The 18,226-nt window shown below is 35.3% G+C and overlaps 2 protein-coding genes across 8 annotated transcripts in view; one reads left to right on the plus strand and one right to left on the minus strand.

The window, feature by feature from the left end:
* LOC127453684 (ral guanine nucleotide dissociation stimulator-like 2) overlaps positions 1–6,423 on the plus strand; it is a 40,506-nt gene extending 34,083 nt beyond the window's left edge. For 4 of the 7 annotated variants that reach the window (XM_051720259.1, XM_051720265.1, XM_051720264.1 and 1 more), the window contains 2 exons: positions 1,144–1,307; positions 6,286–6,423. In XM_051720259.1, the coding sequence (XP_051576219.1) occupies positions 1,144–1,307; positions 6,286–6,315 (194 nt within the window). In that variant the 3' untranslated portion in view covers positions 6,316–6,423. Of the gene's footprint in view, positions 1–1,143; positions 2,362–6,285 lie in introns of those variants that run through there. The other 3 variants (XR_007899442.1, XM_051720262.1, XM_051720263.1) reach the window with 3 other exon arrangements.
* On the minus strand, positions 4,368–12,799 carry LOC127453688 (deoxyribonuclease-2-alpha-like). The gene is made up of 5 exons (XM_051720273.1): positions 12,628–12,799; positions 12,213–12,297; positions 10,440–10,598; positions 6,859–7,071; positions 4,368–6,634 (listed from the first exon to the last, which is right to left on the minus strand). The coding sequence occupies exons 3-5, from the start codon at positions 10,483–10,485 to the stop codon at positions 6,237–6,239; spliced, it is 657 nt and encodes a 218-aa protein (XP_051576233.1). The 5' UTR covers positions 10,486–10,598; positions 12,213–12,297; positions 12,628–12,799; the 3' UTR covers positions 4,368–6,236.
* Positions 12,800–18,226: the final 5,427 nt, after the last annotated feature.

An 18,226-nucleotide genomic window follows, 5' to 3' on the forward strand; every position in this document is an offset into this window, starting at 1 on the left:
AAGGGATAGTTCACCCAAAAATGAAAATTCTCTCCTCATTTACTCACCCTCATGCCATCCCAGATGTGTATGACTCTTTCTTCTGCTGAACACAAACAAAGATTTTTAGAAGAATATTTCAGCTCTCTAGGCCCTCACAATGCAAATGAATGTGTACCAAAACGTTGAAGATCCAAAAAGCACACAAAGGCTTCATAAAAGTAATCCATATGACTCCAGTGGTTAAATCTATATCTTCAGAAGCAATATGATAGGTGTGGGTGAGAAACTGATATTTAAGTCCTTTTTTACTCTAATTCTCCTCCCTATCCAGTAGGTGGCGATATGCATGAAGAATGCGAATCGCCAAAAGAAGAAGATAATGGAAATTGACAGCAAAAAAAGACTTAAATATTGATCTCACCACACTTATCTAAGCACTTCAGAAGATGATGGATTTAACCTCTGGAGTCTTATGGGTTACTTTTATGCTGCCTTTATGTGCTTTTGGAGCTTCAAAGTTTTGGTCACCATTCACTTGTGTTGTATGGACCAACATAGTTGAGAAGTTCTTCTTAAAATCTTTGTTTGTGTTCAGCAGAAGAAAGAAAGTCATAGATGGCAAGGCTGGGATGGCATGAGGCTGAGTAAATGATGAGAGAATTTTCATTTTTGGGTGAACTATTCCTTTAAGTTCGGTAGAGGCTAGCTACAGTAGCTTGGGCCCAAATACTGGTTTGTTATCATTGATCAACTTATATTAGCTATAGATTTAAAACAAAATGCAGTCAACACTACAGTTTGTTTAAAAATGAAGAAAATTTAATATCTGAGATACAGTATATACTATGAAAATATGAGATTATTATGAGATGTATTTGAGGTGTTTCAAACTGGCTACTTTAAATGGTTGGTTCATTGTATGGTAGGTAATAGTTTATCTAACATATTTAATAGCTCTCACAAAATATGGGATTTGTGACTAATGCTTTAAAATAATAATAATAATAATGAGATATCAAAGTGTACCCTATTCATGAAAAGTGCCATAAACTTTTATTTTGCTTAATACCTTTTTTTAAATATACCAGTCAAGGTTACAAACCTACGTTTCATTTTTCTGTTGTTGTGTAATGAATATTTATCTTTTATTTTTCCCAACAGAGTTAATAATACCGCCCACAGGAAACGTCTTTTACGCCATGTCATCAGCTAGTGTGGACTTCCTGTTAAGGAGACGAGGAGGAAACACACCAACAGGGTCACCATCTCTTGGCAATGAAAACAGCGCAACCTTCCCACGAATCAAAGCCAAGGGCCGAAGACTAGTGCGGACACTTTTTTAACAAGAAAACGCAATATTCATGTCAAAGTACTTTCAAAAGAAAAGACACAGTATATTTTATTTGGAGCTCTGCAATTTAACTATGTAGAATTTATTCAAATAAGACTTAATAACATAGTTCAACCCCAAGTGAAAATTGTGAAATAATTTACTCACCCTCACCATGTCGTTCCAAACCCATATGACTTGCTATCTTCATAAAAGGAGATCAGTGACCATTTAGTGGCCTCAGTCACCATTCACTTTCAATGCATGTTTTTTTTTTTTCATACAATGAAAAGGAATGATGAATGAGGTTGTCAATCCCTAACATCTCATTTTGAGCTCCACTGAAGAAAGTCATATGGGTTTGGAACAACATAAGGGTAAGTAAATGATGACAAAATTTTCATATTTGGGTGAACCATCCCTTTAAAGTAATTTTCTGTAAGTCTTATATTGGTGTATTTTGAGTGAAGTTATTACAGCTAAATTTTGCACTATTTTTGCATTTCATTGCAATTCAGTGAGTTTTAATGACAGAGTCAAGTACCCTTTGCTGATGTTAGCATTTCCTGGACTCCCGTCTACCTCTAAAGCTATTAGTCCATTGGTTACAGCATTTTAGTCAAGAAACTACATTATTAATGAACATTAAACTAAGACAGAGAAGCTCAAATCCCAACATAATAACTCTTAAATAAGGTACTTACGCCTGTATAAACATTTCAAACACTGAGCTCTTCTCTATGGGCTACTGAGATGTTAAAGATAGTGCAAGCCTCCCAAATACCTGAATATGAGCTGCAAAAATATATATAAAACACTGCCACTATAATATCCTTACCAAGTATGCAAACTAGTAATTGCTTACTGTGTGTACTCTCATTGTATATTTTTAAATAATTAATTATTGTCGTAATACGCAGGTTGTCTTCCTAAACCTAGTGAGCTGCTTTGCTGTCTACTGCCTACATAGGCAGCTGCCTTATAAATGGCTGTTTTGACCAAACACATTCTTGCGCAAAAAAGTTAGGTGGAGTGACATGAATGGAACAGAACATTGAGATGTTGAAAAAAAAAAAAACAGTGAGACGCAGCGCAGCGGTCAAAAGGTATCTGTCTAGCGCTTGTTGTTTACATAGTAGAACTATTGAAAAACAGCAAAGACGGTTTTAAAACTGTGTTCAGTGTGAACGACCCTTAAGATTTTATCCTAACTGAAATGGAACCACATAAGTGACCAATTTGGAACACTCTACAGAGGCAGCAACTCTGTGCATCATACAAACAGGGTTGGGGAGTAACGGAATACATGTAACGGGAATACGTATTTAAAATACAAAATATAAGTAACGGTATTCCACTACAGTTACAATTTAAATCATTGGTAATTAGAATACAGTTACATTCAAAAAGTATTTTGATTACTGAAGAGATTACTTTACATTTTATTGTCATTTGATTCATTTAATATTTAGTCCTTTCAGATGGAAAACATTTATACATATAAATGATGCGATCCAAAGTGCATTTGAACAGCGGTGAAACACTTTCTTATGATGTGTTACATTCATACGAGCAGACAGAGAAGTACGTTTGAAGTAAGTTTGGAGCAGAAGAAATAGAAATAAACCTTGTGTAAATTGTCAGCTTTACGCTAAGCTAAAGTGCTATTTCTAGCCATTTTACATGCACGTTACCAGGCACGATCATATTTTTATCAAGAAAATTCACGATGGATCATAATTTCTTTTTTCGAGAAAGACCTTTGATATTAGGGCAAAAATCATATTCTTGATAATAATTTTTGTATTGTAAAAATATCTAAAAATCCTTAAAACAAGATCAGTTTGATTTATCTTGTTTTAGAAACAACACTGCATAAGATATTTAGGTTTTTCAGAGAATGTATTTTTAACATGTGTATTTTGTCTTACTGTACTGGCAGAATTTTTATAGTCAAAACAAGTGAAAAAATCTACCAGTGCTGAAGAAGTAATCCAAAGTTTTTAGAATACATTACTGACCTTGAGTAATCTAACAGAATATGTTACAAATTACATTTTACAGCATGTATTCTGTAATCTGTAGTGGAAAACATTTCAAAAGTAACCCTCCCAACCCTGCATACAAATAGCGCTATCTGGACACAATCGATTTTAATAGAGTTTGACATTAACACATTGCTAAGCTTACGATGAGATACTTTAATAAGCATTAACCTCAATAACACATAAATATTGGGTAAAATATGGTCCATCTATTAAATTAGATCAGTTAATTTTCATAGAGTTTGACGTTAGCATATTGCTAAGCTCACAATGCGATACTCTAATAAGCATAAAAATCCATAGCACATAAAAATATTGGTTCAAATTATACATTTTTAATTAGATAGGTCCATTTTAATAGAGTTTGACATTAATAGGGGGCCTAGGTAGCTCAGTGGTAAAATACGCTGGCTACCACCCCTGGAGTTCGCTAGTTCGAATCCCAGGGCATGCTGAGTGACTCCAGCCAGGTCTCCTAAGCAACCAAATTGGCCCGGTTGCTAGATAGGGTAGAGTCACATGGGGTAACCTCCTCGTGGCCGCTATAATGTGGTTCATTCTTGGTGGGGCGCATGGTGAGTTGAGCGCAGATGCTGTGGTGGATGGCATGCGTGCTCAACAAGCCACATGATAAGATACACAGGTTGACGGTCTCAGACGCAGAGGCAACTGGGATTCATCCTCCGCCACACAGATTGAGGTGAATCACTACGCAACCACGAGGACTTAAAAGCACACTGGGAATTGGGCGTTCCAAATTGGGTGAAAAAGGGGAAAAAAAATCCACAAAAAAAAAAAACAAAACAAATAGAGTTTGCCATTAGCATGTTGCTAAACTGTTGATGCAATACTCTAATAAGCATAAAAATCCACAGCACATATAAATATCACATATAAATATTAGGTAATATGGTCAATTTTTCACATTAGCATATAGCTTATGACATGATACTCTGATTAACACATATAAACATTGGGTAAAATGTTCCATTTTTAATTAGACTGGTCCATTTTAATAGAATTTGATGTTAGCATGTTGCTAAGCTCATGATGTGATATTTTAATAAAGCATAAAAATACACGGCGCATATAAATATTGGGTAAAATGGTCCATTTTAAGAGTTTGACATTATTGCTAAGCTTACAACGTAATACTTTAATAAAGCATTTAAAAAGAATCCATATTTCATATAAATATTGGCTAAAATTATATTTAAAAAAAAAAAGAAATTTGATTGAACAAGATTATACTTTGCCATATTAAGTTAATTAGAAGTATCATTATTTTTCTCACGTCGGACCCAGTCTTGGATATTTTAACTGAACTGAACAAGGATTACATGCTTTAGAATTGAGCTGAAAGAAAGTACCATAGAAGGTAATTTAATAATGGGGCCAACCTTTTGGAATAAATGTGGTTTCAAAAGTGCACCTATGAGGCCTTAAAATGCTACCTATGTAGGCAACTCACTACGTTTTTGTACAGAGCCAACAGAGTGTTGGATGTACTGCAGGTCACCAGGCCTGGCTGTTTTCCTAAACCAAAATGAATGACTTTAAAAAACAAAATGAAAATGCAACAAAGCTGTGCCTGTGATATTATTTTTGTACCTTTAAATGCAAAGATGTTATGATCAACCAGAAAAAGGAATGTGCAATTGCATGGTCAAAATGTTACACTGTTTTTCGACCCTGATGAACCTTGCGCTCTCGTACTCGTGCGCTCTTGACGTCTATATGAGGACTGAGGTATACAAGTGCTCACAGCAAGGAAGAGGGGTGTTCTCCATTTCATTTCAGCCTTTGTTTGTGGTCACTCGTTTTAAAAGTGCCTTATTATCAGGAGCTCTTTTGCGAATGCTTTTCTGGTGTGTTGTGCAGAGAAAGCATGTTGCGGCTTTAGTCCTGTACCGTCAGATCTGTATTCTGACTCGTTTATGCACTACAAAACCTCCTATTCTTGTATTAAACTTTAATTTTGATACAACTGACAGCTTTAAGAACTGATTAATGCCTTCAACTTTTCATCTTACAGTGCAAACCATGTATAATGTTTAAGTTTGTAATTTTTGGAAGGGTTCTGTGGTCAGTCTGAGCTATTTCAGCATATTTTTCACCATCTCAAAATTTGTGGATAGCAAAGGCACTGAAATTACCACAAGGTGCTTTTTATTTTGTTCTCAATGTAATCTTATACAGAAACATGATGCTCTACTAGACACATCAACCTAATTCCCAACTGAAATTGTTTGAGAGGCCAAACTAGGCCTGACATAAAATAAACTGTTTCACCTATCTCAGTGTTTACAAAGAAAAAAATTACAGCTTTAATACCCTACATGTTTATTCTTTTATCTTCTGTATTTAAATTATCTAATCATAGATTAACAATTCCCAATTACACAACACTGTACCATATTATAATACAAATTTACAAAAGGTTCAGCTCGATTTGAGAGACATGAGATGATTTAAAGTTTTAATCATACATTAACAGTATTGCATTTGCATTATCTGAATTACCATCATATAATTTAATTAAAACTGTTGTGAAAAACGGGTCCCTTCAAATAGACACATATTAAAAAAGGCCTTTTAAAGGGACAGTTCACCCCAAAAATGTAATTGTCATTATTTACTCACCCTGATATTGTATGACATTCTATCTTGCATGAAACACAAAAGGAGATGTCACGCAAGTTTGGAACAACATACGGTCAGTCTTTTTTTGTGAGTAATTGTGAGTAAATAATGATTATTAAAAAAAATTTACATTTACATTAAAATTACTGTCTCTTTAACCTTACCTAATCAAAATCATACCAATTCGACACAAACACCTGTGGTCTTTCTGTATTAATTTGGTTTTTATGTGTTCATTAGCAATACTGAATGGCTTTATCGCATGTTTGCACTGCTCCGCTGCAGGTCTCACACTGTAGTGCAGCAGAGCGATAGGCCTTCCACACCACAGCATCCTGATGACACACCGTGCCTCCACCTCTTTTCTCCTCCGTCTCGTCACGGTTGATATCTCCTACACAGACCCATCCGCCAGATGTCCTACTTCCTTTGCGGCTGTCGCCGGCACTGATGGCCCACTTCGAATGGTCATGTGTGGTCTTAAAAGTGATACGCTGGCCTGGGGAAATGAGATCTATGTTCAAGACTTCCCAGTTTGGAGAGCAGTCCGAGGGCAGGATGCCCGTGGAGCGATGCCAGAACTGCACCAGCAGGTCGGACTTCAGTGTGGGTGCCACCCAGGAATGATACAAGTCTGATTATGAATGAAACAATGATTACTTTAACAAAGCTTTCAAAGAGGAATGCTGTATTATTTACAAATTATTAATGTTCTATACCTTTAACATCATGACCACAACAGATGTTTTAAAAACAAAAAAACAAAAACAAAAAAAAAGCAATTGTTTTAACTATTGGTCAATGTACATTTTACTTTCTTGCATTAAAGTGTGGCATTACATGAAAAATTAGTCTTACCATTGGCAAAAGCTGCACCCTTTGCAAAGCTAATGAACTCTGTTCCAGCCAATGAGAGGAGTGAAATGCTGCGATTGGCTGGAGAGGAGCAAACGTTTTCCCATCTGCCCAGTTTGTGTTTACAGAGTTGTCTCATAGCGGGCACAGAAACAACCAGAGAATCAGGGACACTGCAGTCGTATATGTGAGGCTGATTGATTTTCAACTGCTCACCTGTGAAAGATATTTACATGCCACATATGAATGAAAAATTACAAAGGAGATCTCTTTAATATCTTAATATTTTCTACAGGACAACATCAATAAGATAAAAGGAAGACTTTTGCTCAAGTCTCCTACTTCTCAGATGTTTCTCCTGAGAAAAAGCCCAAGTAATCTATCTGTCTCCTCTAGAGATCTTAATGATGTAGCTTACTGTGCTCAGATTAAGTTATCAAAGTTTGTAAAAGTCAGAGATCAATTTTTTTTTCTCCCAGACCAAATGATCTGAGCAATACTATATACATTAATTTCATAGCTCTATAATCTATACTACAGAAGCCCTGAACTGCAAGGTGAAAAACAAAAAAAAAAAAAAAAACATCCAAAATAAATCAAAACTGTGTTACATTTTAGCATCTTCAAAGTAGTCACCCTTTACCTAGAATTTGCAGACATGTACTCTTGACATTTTCTCAACCAACTTCTTGAGGTATCACCCTGGGATGCTTTTTAAACAGTATTGAAGGAATTCCCATCTATGTTGGGCACTTATCGGCAGCTTTTCTTTATTATTTGGTCCAAGTCATCCATTTCAAAAACTTTTTTTATTTATTTATAAAAATTTTGATTTGTAATGAAATAAATGTATATGTTGGCATAATTATACTTGTATCTACCAAACTGATTTTAAACATTTAAGCACATGTCTTTAGATCAAAACGTTTTTATGATCATAAGAAACATTACAGTCAAGTGACCCCAAACTTTTGAATGGCTCTGTAGGCTCCGGAAGGCTCTACGACACCTAAAAAAAAAAAAAATTCACTAGGAATTCACTAGAATTTTTTTTTCACCTTGTGGTTCAGGGCTTCCATAATATACTTTACTACTTGATAGTGATTTACAACACAAGATGGAATGGATCTAGGGAGCAGCACAGTGAGTGGTGCTGTCACTATGGTTACAGTGTCAGTAAGAAAGATTACTCTAATGACCGTAACTATGACAACTGCATCCCACAAATGCTTTGTCTATAGAAATTGCATACTGTATGAAAATTGAAAAGGTTAGGTGAGAAGTGTTTCATTGCATCAAGCAATGTTTCCATGATCTGCCAATACGTGAAATTTTTAAAACATACATTAGAAAATCTTTATTCACAATTCAAAAGATGCCAGAGCTTTTCTCAGGAATATATCCTTTTCTGAACTAGGCTATTTTTATATATACTTTTAACCAGCTGGTCTCATGGGAATTTCTAGTGAATATATTAAGTCAGTTACCCACAAGGTCACATACTGTAGGTGTCCTAGCAGAGTAACAACAGGTGTAGCTCAGCATTAACTGCAGACATGTTCCACAAACGTTTGACAACCACACTACCTAATTTTGTACAATTTATCTATTGTTTCGACATTTCAATCCTAACAGATGTCTTTTTCTGAAAATTGCTTGTGATACTTATTTTATTTTTATTTTATTTTTTAAATGAATCCATTTGTTTTGATATGTTGCTATCTAATGCAATGGCATTCATACATTTAAATGTAGCCCAGTGTCTTTTTAGGGCTAATTTCAAGTCAACCATCTGTAGTTTAAATCAACGCACTTTAGCATGGCTACAATCAGTGCAAAATGCTGCAGCTAGACTTTTAACATGAACCTCTTTTAATCAATTTACTCCAGTTTTAGCTTCTTTTCATTGGTTACCAAATAATTTTAGGGTTGATTTTAAGATTGTATGAATTACATACAAGGCATTACACGAGTTGGCGCCAGATTATTTAGCAGAAGTTTTAAGACCTTATGAAACAGTTAGATCTCTTAGATATTCTTGTCGTGAACTGTTGGCTGTTCCAAGATCCAGATACAAAACAAAAGGTGATAAAGCGTTTGTAGTGAAGGCCCCACGATTATAAAACAGCCTGCCCTGGCATTTTAGATCTGCTCCATCATTTTCTGTTTTTAAGTCTCTTTTGAAAACTCATTTGTATAAACCTGCTTTTTTTACTTTGAATTTTTTTGTTTTTACCTTATGTTTTACTGATTGTGTTTTGATTTTAAGGTTTGTGAAGCACTTTGTGCTAAATTGCTAAAAGGTGCTATATAAATAAAGTTATTTTTAATGCATTGGATACCTATGGTCTGAAATTGCTCCAAAGGATAAGTGACACAGATAAAGTTCTGTCCATTATTTATACCAGAACTGGGGTAAGAAAACCGCCCCTCCGTTTTGGGAGGAGGGAAATGAGGCGTGCTTTGGACCAACTAGAAGCCCTGTTGCTTATCAAACAGAACAACACCTGGAACAAATAAAACAGGTATAAATGAACAGGATCCAGTAAATAAATGTGTGCTTTGTTTCATTAAAATCTTAAACAGTTAATAGCAGTAAAAACTGCACATTTGGTGTGGCCACAAGTCCTGCTTGCATCTCCTAAGTGCTTCTGTTCTGGTGGTTAAGATATATCCAACATCACCACCCTGGAAAAAAACTTAACTGCTCAAAGCTAAACCTTAACAAATATAACAGTATGAATAAGCAGATCTGAGGCCTTGTGAGGAGCATGTGATCTTATGAATTTCCTCTTTTATTGTGAAATAGTTATGTGCACATAAAGCCAAGAATATACTTTTGAGTTAGAGTCTTTTGATAGTTTTTAGGATATTGTGTGATCTATTTATTTGTGCAACCCACTGAAAGTGCAGTGCAGATCAATTTGGGGCTGCGCGGCACTGGCGGGGTATAAATGTAATCACTGTAGATTATGTATAAAGTGAATGTAAACAGATGGGGGAAAAAACCCAGATACTATGTCATCTGAGCCGTAGCCTTTTGGGAAAGTGCTCTGACACACAGTATGTTGTGGTAGCATCCCGGCTGACCCGAGTTTGAGTACTGGCTTGAGGTCCTTTCCTGATCCCCCTTTTCTTCCAAAGTCATTTCTGGTCTCTCTCCACTATACTAACCAATAAAGGCGGAAAAAACAAATCCAAAAAAAAAATAAAATAAAATAAAAAATAAAAATAATATATATATATATATATATATATATATATATATATATATATATATATATATAATAAAAAATCAGATCTGTACATTAGGCTTTGCAGTGTAAATGCTGCCTAAGTTTTTAATAGTTACCCAAATTGGGCAAAATATGCAGACAACAGAAGTGGATAAGCAGAGTAAGCTTCTCTAAAATAACTGATCCTGAAATCTGTCAACAAGAAAATGATTTTTAATTCAAATTTATGTTCTGCAAAGAACAGCAAGTTCAAGCGAAACTGGGCTTTTTTGTGATTTAATCAGTAAATAGCTTTATACTAGAAAATTGTGTTTTCATAATAGCATAATTAAGGAGGGTGAACTGTACCTTGTATAAAGGCCCTACTGTTTCCCAACAGCACTTTGATGGTCATTAACTAAAGTCTGGCTATCCACCCATCCCTCACTCTCTCCATCCATGAACATATACTTCAGTCCCTCCTCTACAGGCTCATTATGGGGGTGCGCGAGCTTGTAGAGGTAAAACCTGTAAAGAGAGACAAAAAAAAGAGGAAAAATTCCTCATGAGACCCTTTACATCAGTATAGTGTGTGGGACATACAGTAAGAAACATTTACTCATTTTGCTGTCCCTTTTATCCAATGTACAAATATGCCATACAAATAAACAATGTCTAGAATGCTACAACAAAACTTTATAAAAATATATTGGTAACAATTTACAGGTTCATGTACAAGGTTCCATATGTTAAAATTAGTTAACAATGAACAATACTTTAACAAATATTAATAAATGCTGTAAATGTTAATTTCAACATATAGTAGGGGTGGGAATCACAAGGTAACTGGCGATACGATATAATATCGATATTTACGATACAATACGATATTACTGCGGTTCTTTATTTTTGGTGTGTGATTCAAAACTACGATATATTGCAATATTTCACTCAATGATTCTCATTCATCTTCATCAGACTTAAGAGAACTGTATTCAAATCACCAAATGCATTGTTAAATTAATATAAAAGTGCCAGTTTACAAACCAAGGCCAGTTTATTTCCTAATATCTATGTACAATGCAAAGCCATAAGCATATGAGACCATAATGGCTCCCTATTTCTGTGGTTAGGTCAATGTAGCTTGACTTTCTAAAAATTAATTACAGTTTTTATAAATACAATAGTAGCCTAAACACTTTAAAAACATTATTTATTACAACACAGTTTCAACACACAAAAGTATGATAGATTTCACCTAAAACGTTAGCCTGTTTTATATGATACTAACATTTTTGTCAAAATACTACTGTTACTACTGTAAAATCATAACACATTTTAGTAAGGGAGGGTGATTGTGTGTAAAGTATGATAACTGCACCTTCTAAGGGACTGTTGTTGAATTCCTAGATCGATTTGGCAAAGAGAATTTTTCCCCCCCCATCACCATAATATTAATGTGGAAAAATGTAAATATTCATGATGGAAAATTTCAATAATAATATCAATATTTAGTGTCCAAATATCGATACAATATCACAAGGAAAAATATTATGATATTTTAACATATCTATATTTTCCACACCTCTAAAATATAGTAATACATTTTTAAAATAAAGTTATATATGTTAGCATTAACTAATGCTAACATATATAACTTTATTGAAAATTTTTAAACATTTCAACATTAATAATAATAATATATATATAAGGGGTTGATAACTGGTCACTATTTCTTGTAAGTTTTTCACAATTTTTAATCACCTTTAATCTTCATGACATTACACTTAAATAGTCTTGCAGTGTCAAATCAATTTCAGAAACTTTAATTATTCAGTGCAGTTGCATTTAATTAATATGAGATCATAAAAACTGTATGTACATTAATTATAAAACATTTAGAAAATTATTTTAAAAAATAGTTGAAGTATAGCATGTTAAACTGCAGTTCACTGCTGTCACTGCGTCATGTATGAGATGAGATATGTTCAAAAACAAAACAAAAACACTGTATATACATATATATATGATGGACAAAGCTGTACTGTGTAGACTACTATGATTAAATATGCTGCATGTTTAGTCCTTCAGGCCATTTAAAATGAGAAATGAGTTTATATACAAATCAGTCAACAGGTTTACCCTGATCATCAGGAGATAGAGGAACCTCCTGATGCATGTAGGAGGAGAAGGAGAACAGGAGCCAACATGATGGAAATGAAGGAACCTAAAAAAAAAAATTTAAAAAAAAAATAGTTAAACTAAAAACAGTTTTATTCATCAAGGTAAATCAAATGAAAACACAAGTTCAAAATACATTCAATATAACAAACAGTCTCAACAACACCACTCCAGTGTGACACTGCTGAAAAACTGCATGTTTAAAGTCTCAACAGTAACTTTGGCATAGTGGCTTATTCCAGTCAGACGTTTTACTCTCCATGCACATTCATTTTACATATGTTTATGGTCTAACAGATTGTATGATTGAATGCCAATAGATGACCCTTGTGGTCTAAATCTTTAACATTAACTTTTTAAATGTTGCTAACTTTACCTTAAAGCTCGGCAGGCGAGCTGCTGAAGTGGTTGAAATGTAAATTGTTCATGTCAGTCCATCTGAGAGTGAAAGTTTTAAATCCTATTTTTCTGTCACATATAGCAGGTTCATTAGTTTCAATTCTGAAAACGTAGAAATTAGGTAGAATATCTGTTACATAAGCAACTGCTGTATAGAGTGGGCGGGGACTAGTAGCCTGGGTGTTTCTCTATTGGTCAGCTTCGATAGGGCTTAATGTTATGTATTTTCAAATTAATGGCTGTAAAAATTATAGTAAACGAGTTATTATTCAGGTGTAATTATGATCAAAAAACATATTTCAAATCAGCAATAAAATCTGACAATACTGGAATCATAAATTGTGATTCTTAACCTCATATTACGCCAAAAACGCAATTTTCCCAGTTTTTATAGCTAATGCGCACGCGCTTTCTAGAGTTGATTGACAGGTGATGTCTGTATCTAAAAGGTGATTGGCTCTTTTAACTGTAAGGCGGGACTTCCTTTCTACATCCGTTGACCGTTGGGCGCTCAGAGCTCCTTAGTCCTTGGTTGAGCATTCCAATTTCTCCCATGATGGTAACTCCGATACTTTTCCGCGAACCGGTTCTTTCGGACGGTTCGTTTCAATGAACTGGTTAAAAAAAAAACGATTCACCAGTTAATATACGTCATCACGTAATGACGTCATTCACGCAGAAACACATTCAGTAAAACCATATGTAAGGGCATATTGCTGATTATAACATATTATTTAATTAAGTTATAATAATAAAGGTGTTTATTGTCATCAGTGTTTCATTCAGTGATCTTACAATACATCCTACATTAAAGTTTTGCACCTAAAGCACCCAATACTGACACTGATACACAAACGTGGATGTTCTTCATGTGTTTAAAGCATAAAAAGTGATAACTAGTCTTAATCAACTCCCTTTTTTTACAGAAACCATGATCCAGCTCATCACAACTTCAGATATAATCTGCATGCACAATACTCAATAGTAAAATTTGTTTACATCTCTCGAATGAAACGTTTCGCCCCTCATTCAAATCCTCGGTTCACGCATGCTCATCAGCTTCTCATTGATCAGCAGTTTTCAGTATTATGTTCGAAAGAGTCGATTCTCAGTTCATTGTACTGGTGACTCGCAAACTGCTGCGAGTGACTCGTACTGTTGACTGGAGAGCTGTTACGAGCGACTCATTGTACTGTTGACTCGAGAGCTGTTACGAGCAGACTCGTACTGTTGACTCGAGAGCTGTTACGAGTGACTCATTGTACTGTTGACTCGAGAACTGCTGCGGGCGACTCATTGTACTGTTGACTCGGGAGCTGTTACAAGTGACTCATTTTACTGTTGACTCGAGAACTGCTGCGAGCGACTCGTACTGTTGACTCGAGAGCTGTTACGAGCAGATTCATTGTATAGTTGACTTCGAGATCTGCTGCGAGCGACTCGTACTGTTGACTCGGGAGCTGTTACGAGCAGACTCATTGTACTGTTGACTCGGGAGCTGTTACGAGCAGACTCATTGTACTGTTGACTTTGAGATCTGCTGCGAGCGACATGTACTGTTGACTCGAGAGCTGTTACAAGCGACTCATTGTACTGTTGACTCATGAGCTGTTACGAGCGACTCGTACTGTTGACTCATGAGCTGTTACGAGCGACTCATTGTACTGTTGACTCGAGGGCTGTTACGAGCAACTCATTGTACTGTTGACTCGGGAGCTGTTACGAGCAACTCATTGTACTGTTGACTCGAGAACTGTTGCGACCCGAGCGTTCAGTCCGATTTGTGAACTGGTTGGAGCAGCTCATTGCAAAGAACAGTTGGCAAAAGCAGATATCACCAGTTCTAGGATCATATTACTCCCGGTTATCGGCTCATTTTGATTCGGAGTGTCAGGCACATCTGAGAGACAGGTTAAGATAGAGTAACTTGCGAATCAGTGTTGAATCGAGATGCAAACTGTTTCAAACGATTCAGTCCAACTAGTTCAACTCGTTCACTAAAAAGAACCGGTTCAAAAGAACGATTCGTTCACGAACTGGACATCACTACTCTCATTCATTTTACTAGAAGTGGCCCGTCTCTGCTAAATAGTTTCTGTAGGCATACAATATTCTCAGCGAGTCCACTGTATTTCGCAAGATGGGCAGAATTTCCGTTTGGCAGGCGGAAGTGCAATTGGTTGGTGTTTTGTGTGTAGCCGGTCACTGCTTGCTTGTGTGTCTTGCAGTTAGATTCTTGCTTTTTAAATGTTGTAAGATGTCTTAAAAATTTCCCGGACAATGTGTGCAATTAATGGTTATCCTAATAATCAAGTGAAAAGTTTTGTCTAAAACAAGTAATGTTATGATCAGAAACCACCCTCAAAGCAAAGTGCTCCAGTCCCATGCTGCTTCTTCCATCAGCTGCCTACAGAAGGATTGACATAGAAACATCTGTTTGAAAAAAGCTTGGAATAATTTGTTTGTGTGCTCTTTTCACTTTATTGTCAAGAAGTCAGCAGTGGGGATTACTCATATTATCCACCTTTACAGTCCGGCTTTGGTAGACGTCTAGAAATGGAGCCAAATGAATTACATAAACCATAGCATTATTGTGCTAACAGTTGTGTGTACATGTGCTGAAAGTTCATTAGACATTTTGAGAGTTTGTTCATTTCTATTCAGTGTTTTTAAATGGCATATAAAAGAACAGTGTTTTACCTGAACTGTCTGCGAGTAGTGACGATGTTTTCAACTGTTTTCATGCTGTGATGCTAAATTGATCAATTCTACAGTGAAAGTCCATAATTATTAGATGAGACATGAACAGGCCTGCAATTCACTTTCTTTTGAGCGTCTTTGCAGAACGTGCATGTCCTCTCTTAAGGGGAAAAGGTGATTTGGAAAACAGTGTGGACATTAATTCAGTATCAATTAAATGTATTTGTACAGCTAGTGCTTTTAATAATACATGCTGTTTTATAGTTGCTTTACAGAGAACATTGAACTTATGTGTACAATGTTTATAATGTATGTCCTATATGTTTATTTGTATTGCATGTAGTTCTTTTTGTATGGTATATTTAATTGTGTGGCTGCTAATACATCGTTATTTCCTACACAAGAACAATAAATTCAATCTATCAACAGGATCAGTTGTTCAGTCAACACTAAAAGGTTATAGCATTTAGATATGGATATTATGTATGTAAACTAACAATTATAAAGCTAGATTGAGCTTACTACACAGTCATCTCCCACAAAATAACTGTATTTTATCCGAAAAATGGCAGCATGACAGTCTCATCTTCTGAGTCCTGTAATACACGAGCATCTTGCTGTCTGGACCTCCAAACAAACTCTTCAGGTTCTGACTTGACTCAATATATGCTTGAAAATAACCATAATTATCTACAGTTCTGAAAACATGTCAAACTTTACAGCTGTGAAGGCACTAGTAGGCTACATAACTTTTCAGGTTAGTCTGCTCAGGTTCTTCCATCGCTGGCTAAAGACTCAACAAAATAACTAAAATGCTTCTATTTGTGATATTTAGCCATCATCCTCAAACTCATAATCATTAACAGATAGGTGGGGAAGAACAATATTGCCTCGCTATAATTCTGTGATCATTTGTTCTCAAGTTTCCGTCATTTTTAATGCTGCGTTAGTACATAATATAACGACTGTTTACGCTAAACCGGAAGTTCTGCCCACATCGCCCGCAAAGAATCATGGGACATGGGATGTCAAACATGAGGACGCTTGCAGAATGAACTATCATTGAAAATGAAGTGCATCTTTATATTTAGGCCCATTATATATTTGTATATTTTTATGAATTATACTAGTCCCTCTTTTATCCACAAAAAGATTTTTTGAAACTTTATAAAACGCTTAAAATCGTTTCTCTACCTCTAAGGTACTTGCGTTCAATCTCAATGTACACCGATCAGCCACAACATTAAAGCCACCTGCCTAATATTGTGTAGGTCCCCTTCGTGCCGCCAAAACAGCGCCAACCCGCATCTCAGAATAGCATTCTGAGATGATATTCTTCTCACCACAATTGTACAGAGCGGTTATCTCACATTTTTCCCCCATTTTGATGGTTTATGTGAACATTAACTGAAGCTCCTGACCCATTTCTGCTTGATTTTAAAAACGGCACTGCTGCCACACAATTGGCTGATTAGATAATCGCATGGATTGTTGGTGCCAGACGGGCTGGTTCTGTAACTGCTGATCTACTGGGATTTTCATGCACAGAAGTGTCTAGAATTTACTCAAGGTGCCAAAAACAAAAAACATCCAGTGAGTGGCAGTTCTGTGGATGGAAACACTTTATTGATGAGAGAGGTCAACAGAGAATGGCCAGACTGGTTAGAACTGACAAAGTCTATGATAACTCAGATAACCGCTCTGTACAATTGTGGTGAGAAGAATAGCATCTCAGAATGCTATACTGACAGGGTTGAGAGGGTTACTTTTGAAATGTATTCCACTACAGATTACAGAATACATGCTGTAAAATTCTGTTACATGTATTACATGAGGGCGACCAATATTTGTCAGGTGGATTTAATTTTGTGGCTCATCGGTGTATATTAATGTTGATGAAAGCTTTGCAGCTTCAGCGTAATTTTAATGTGACAATCTATCATTCTCTAAACATCTTTATGCATATGCAATTTCATGAGGGGAAAGCAATGTATTGGATTTTGTTTTCACAACTTCCCTCTTTGGATTATGTTTTTTGCCTCAGAAATGTATATTTTTTTCAGAGCTGCACTTCCTTGTTCACGCCACAAGAGGTAAGCCAAAGCATATTTAATACATACATACATACATACATACATACACACACACACACATATATATATATATATATATATATATATATATATATATATATATATATATATATATATATATATATATATATATACACACACACAGACACACAGACACACACACACACACACACACACACACACAGTATATATATATATATATAGCCATTACTGGGTATTTTCTGAGGACCTAATTTAAGTTGAATCATATGTTAGTCTTTTAGAAGAAAAACTAAAGTACTGAAAACATGTAATGTCATAAAAGTATTGTAATTTATGTAGAATTATGTTCTCTGGCAATGTGAGTGATGTTACAAATGTGACTATGTACAGTACAAATACCTTTTTATTTGATTTTGTGGCATTGAATAATAATAATAATTAACATATTTCTGGAAAAAATCAGAGGACCTTCTCCTGCATAACATTTTCTTTGGTTTAGACATTTAGTAACAAAAATTAATGATCACTGCCTTTCATACCTAGTTTTCACTTGTATTCTGTACTGTGCCTTCTCGATTTGCATACCATTTATTATACCACTTTTGTTTTTCCTGTATCAATGTTGCCATTTAGCTGTTCTTAAACTCACTGTATATTCTACGTTTATATTTGCACTTAACTGGTTACTTACAATCTATAAGTCATACCATTTCACTTGCAACAGTACTATTTAAAAAATATACATTGCTATTTGCACTTCTGTTAAGATGCTAGCTGTAATTTATTGACTCTGTACTTGCA

The sequence above is a fragment of the Myxocyprinus asiaticus genome, chromosome 16 (genome assembly GCF_019703515.2).
Source record: "Myxocyprinus asiaticus isolate MX2 ecotype Aquarium Trade chromosome 16, UBuf_Myxa_2, whole genome shotgun sequence".
In the NCBI taxonomy this organism is placed as follows: domain Eukaryota; kingdom Metazoa; phylum Chordata; class Actinopteri; order Cypriniformes; family Catostomidae; genus Myxocyprinus; species Myxocyprinus asiaticus.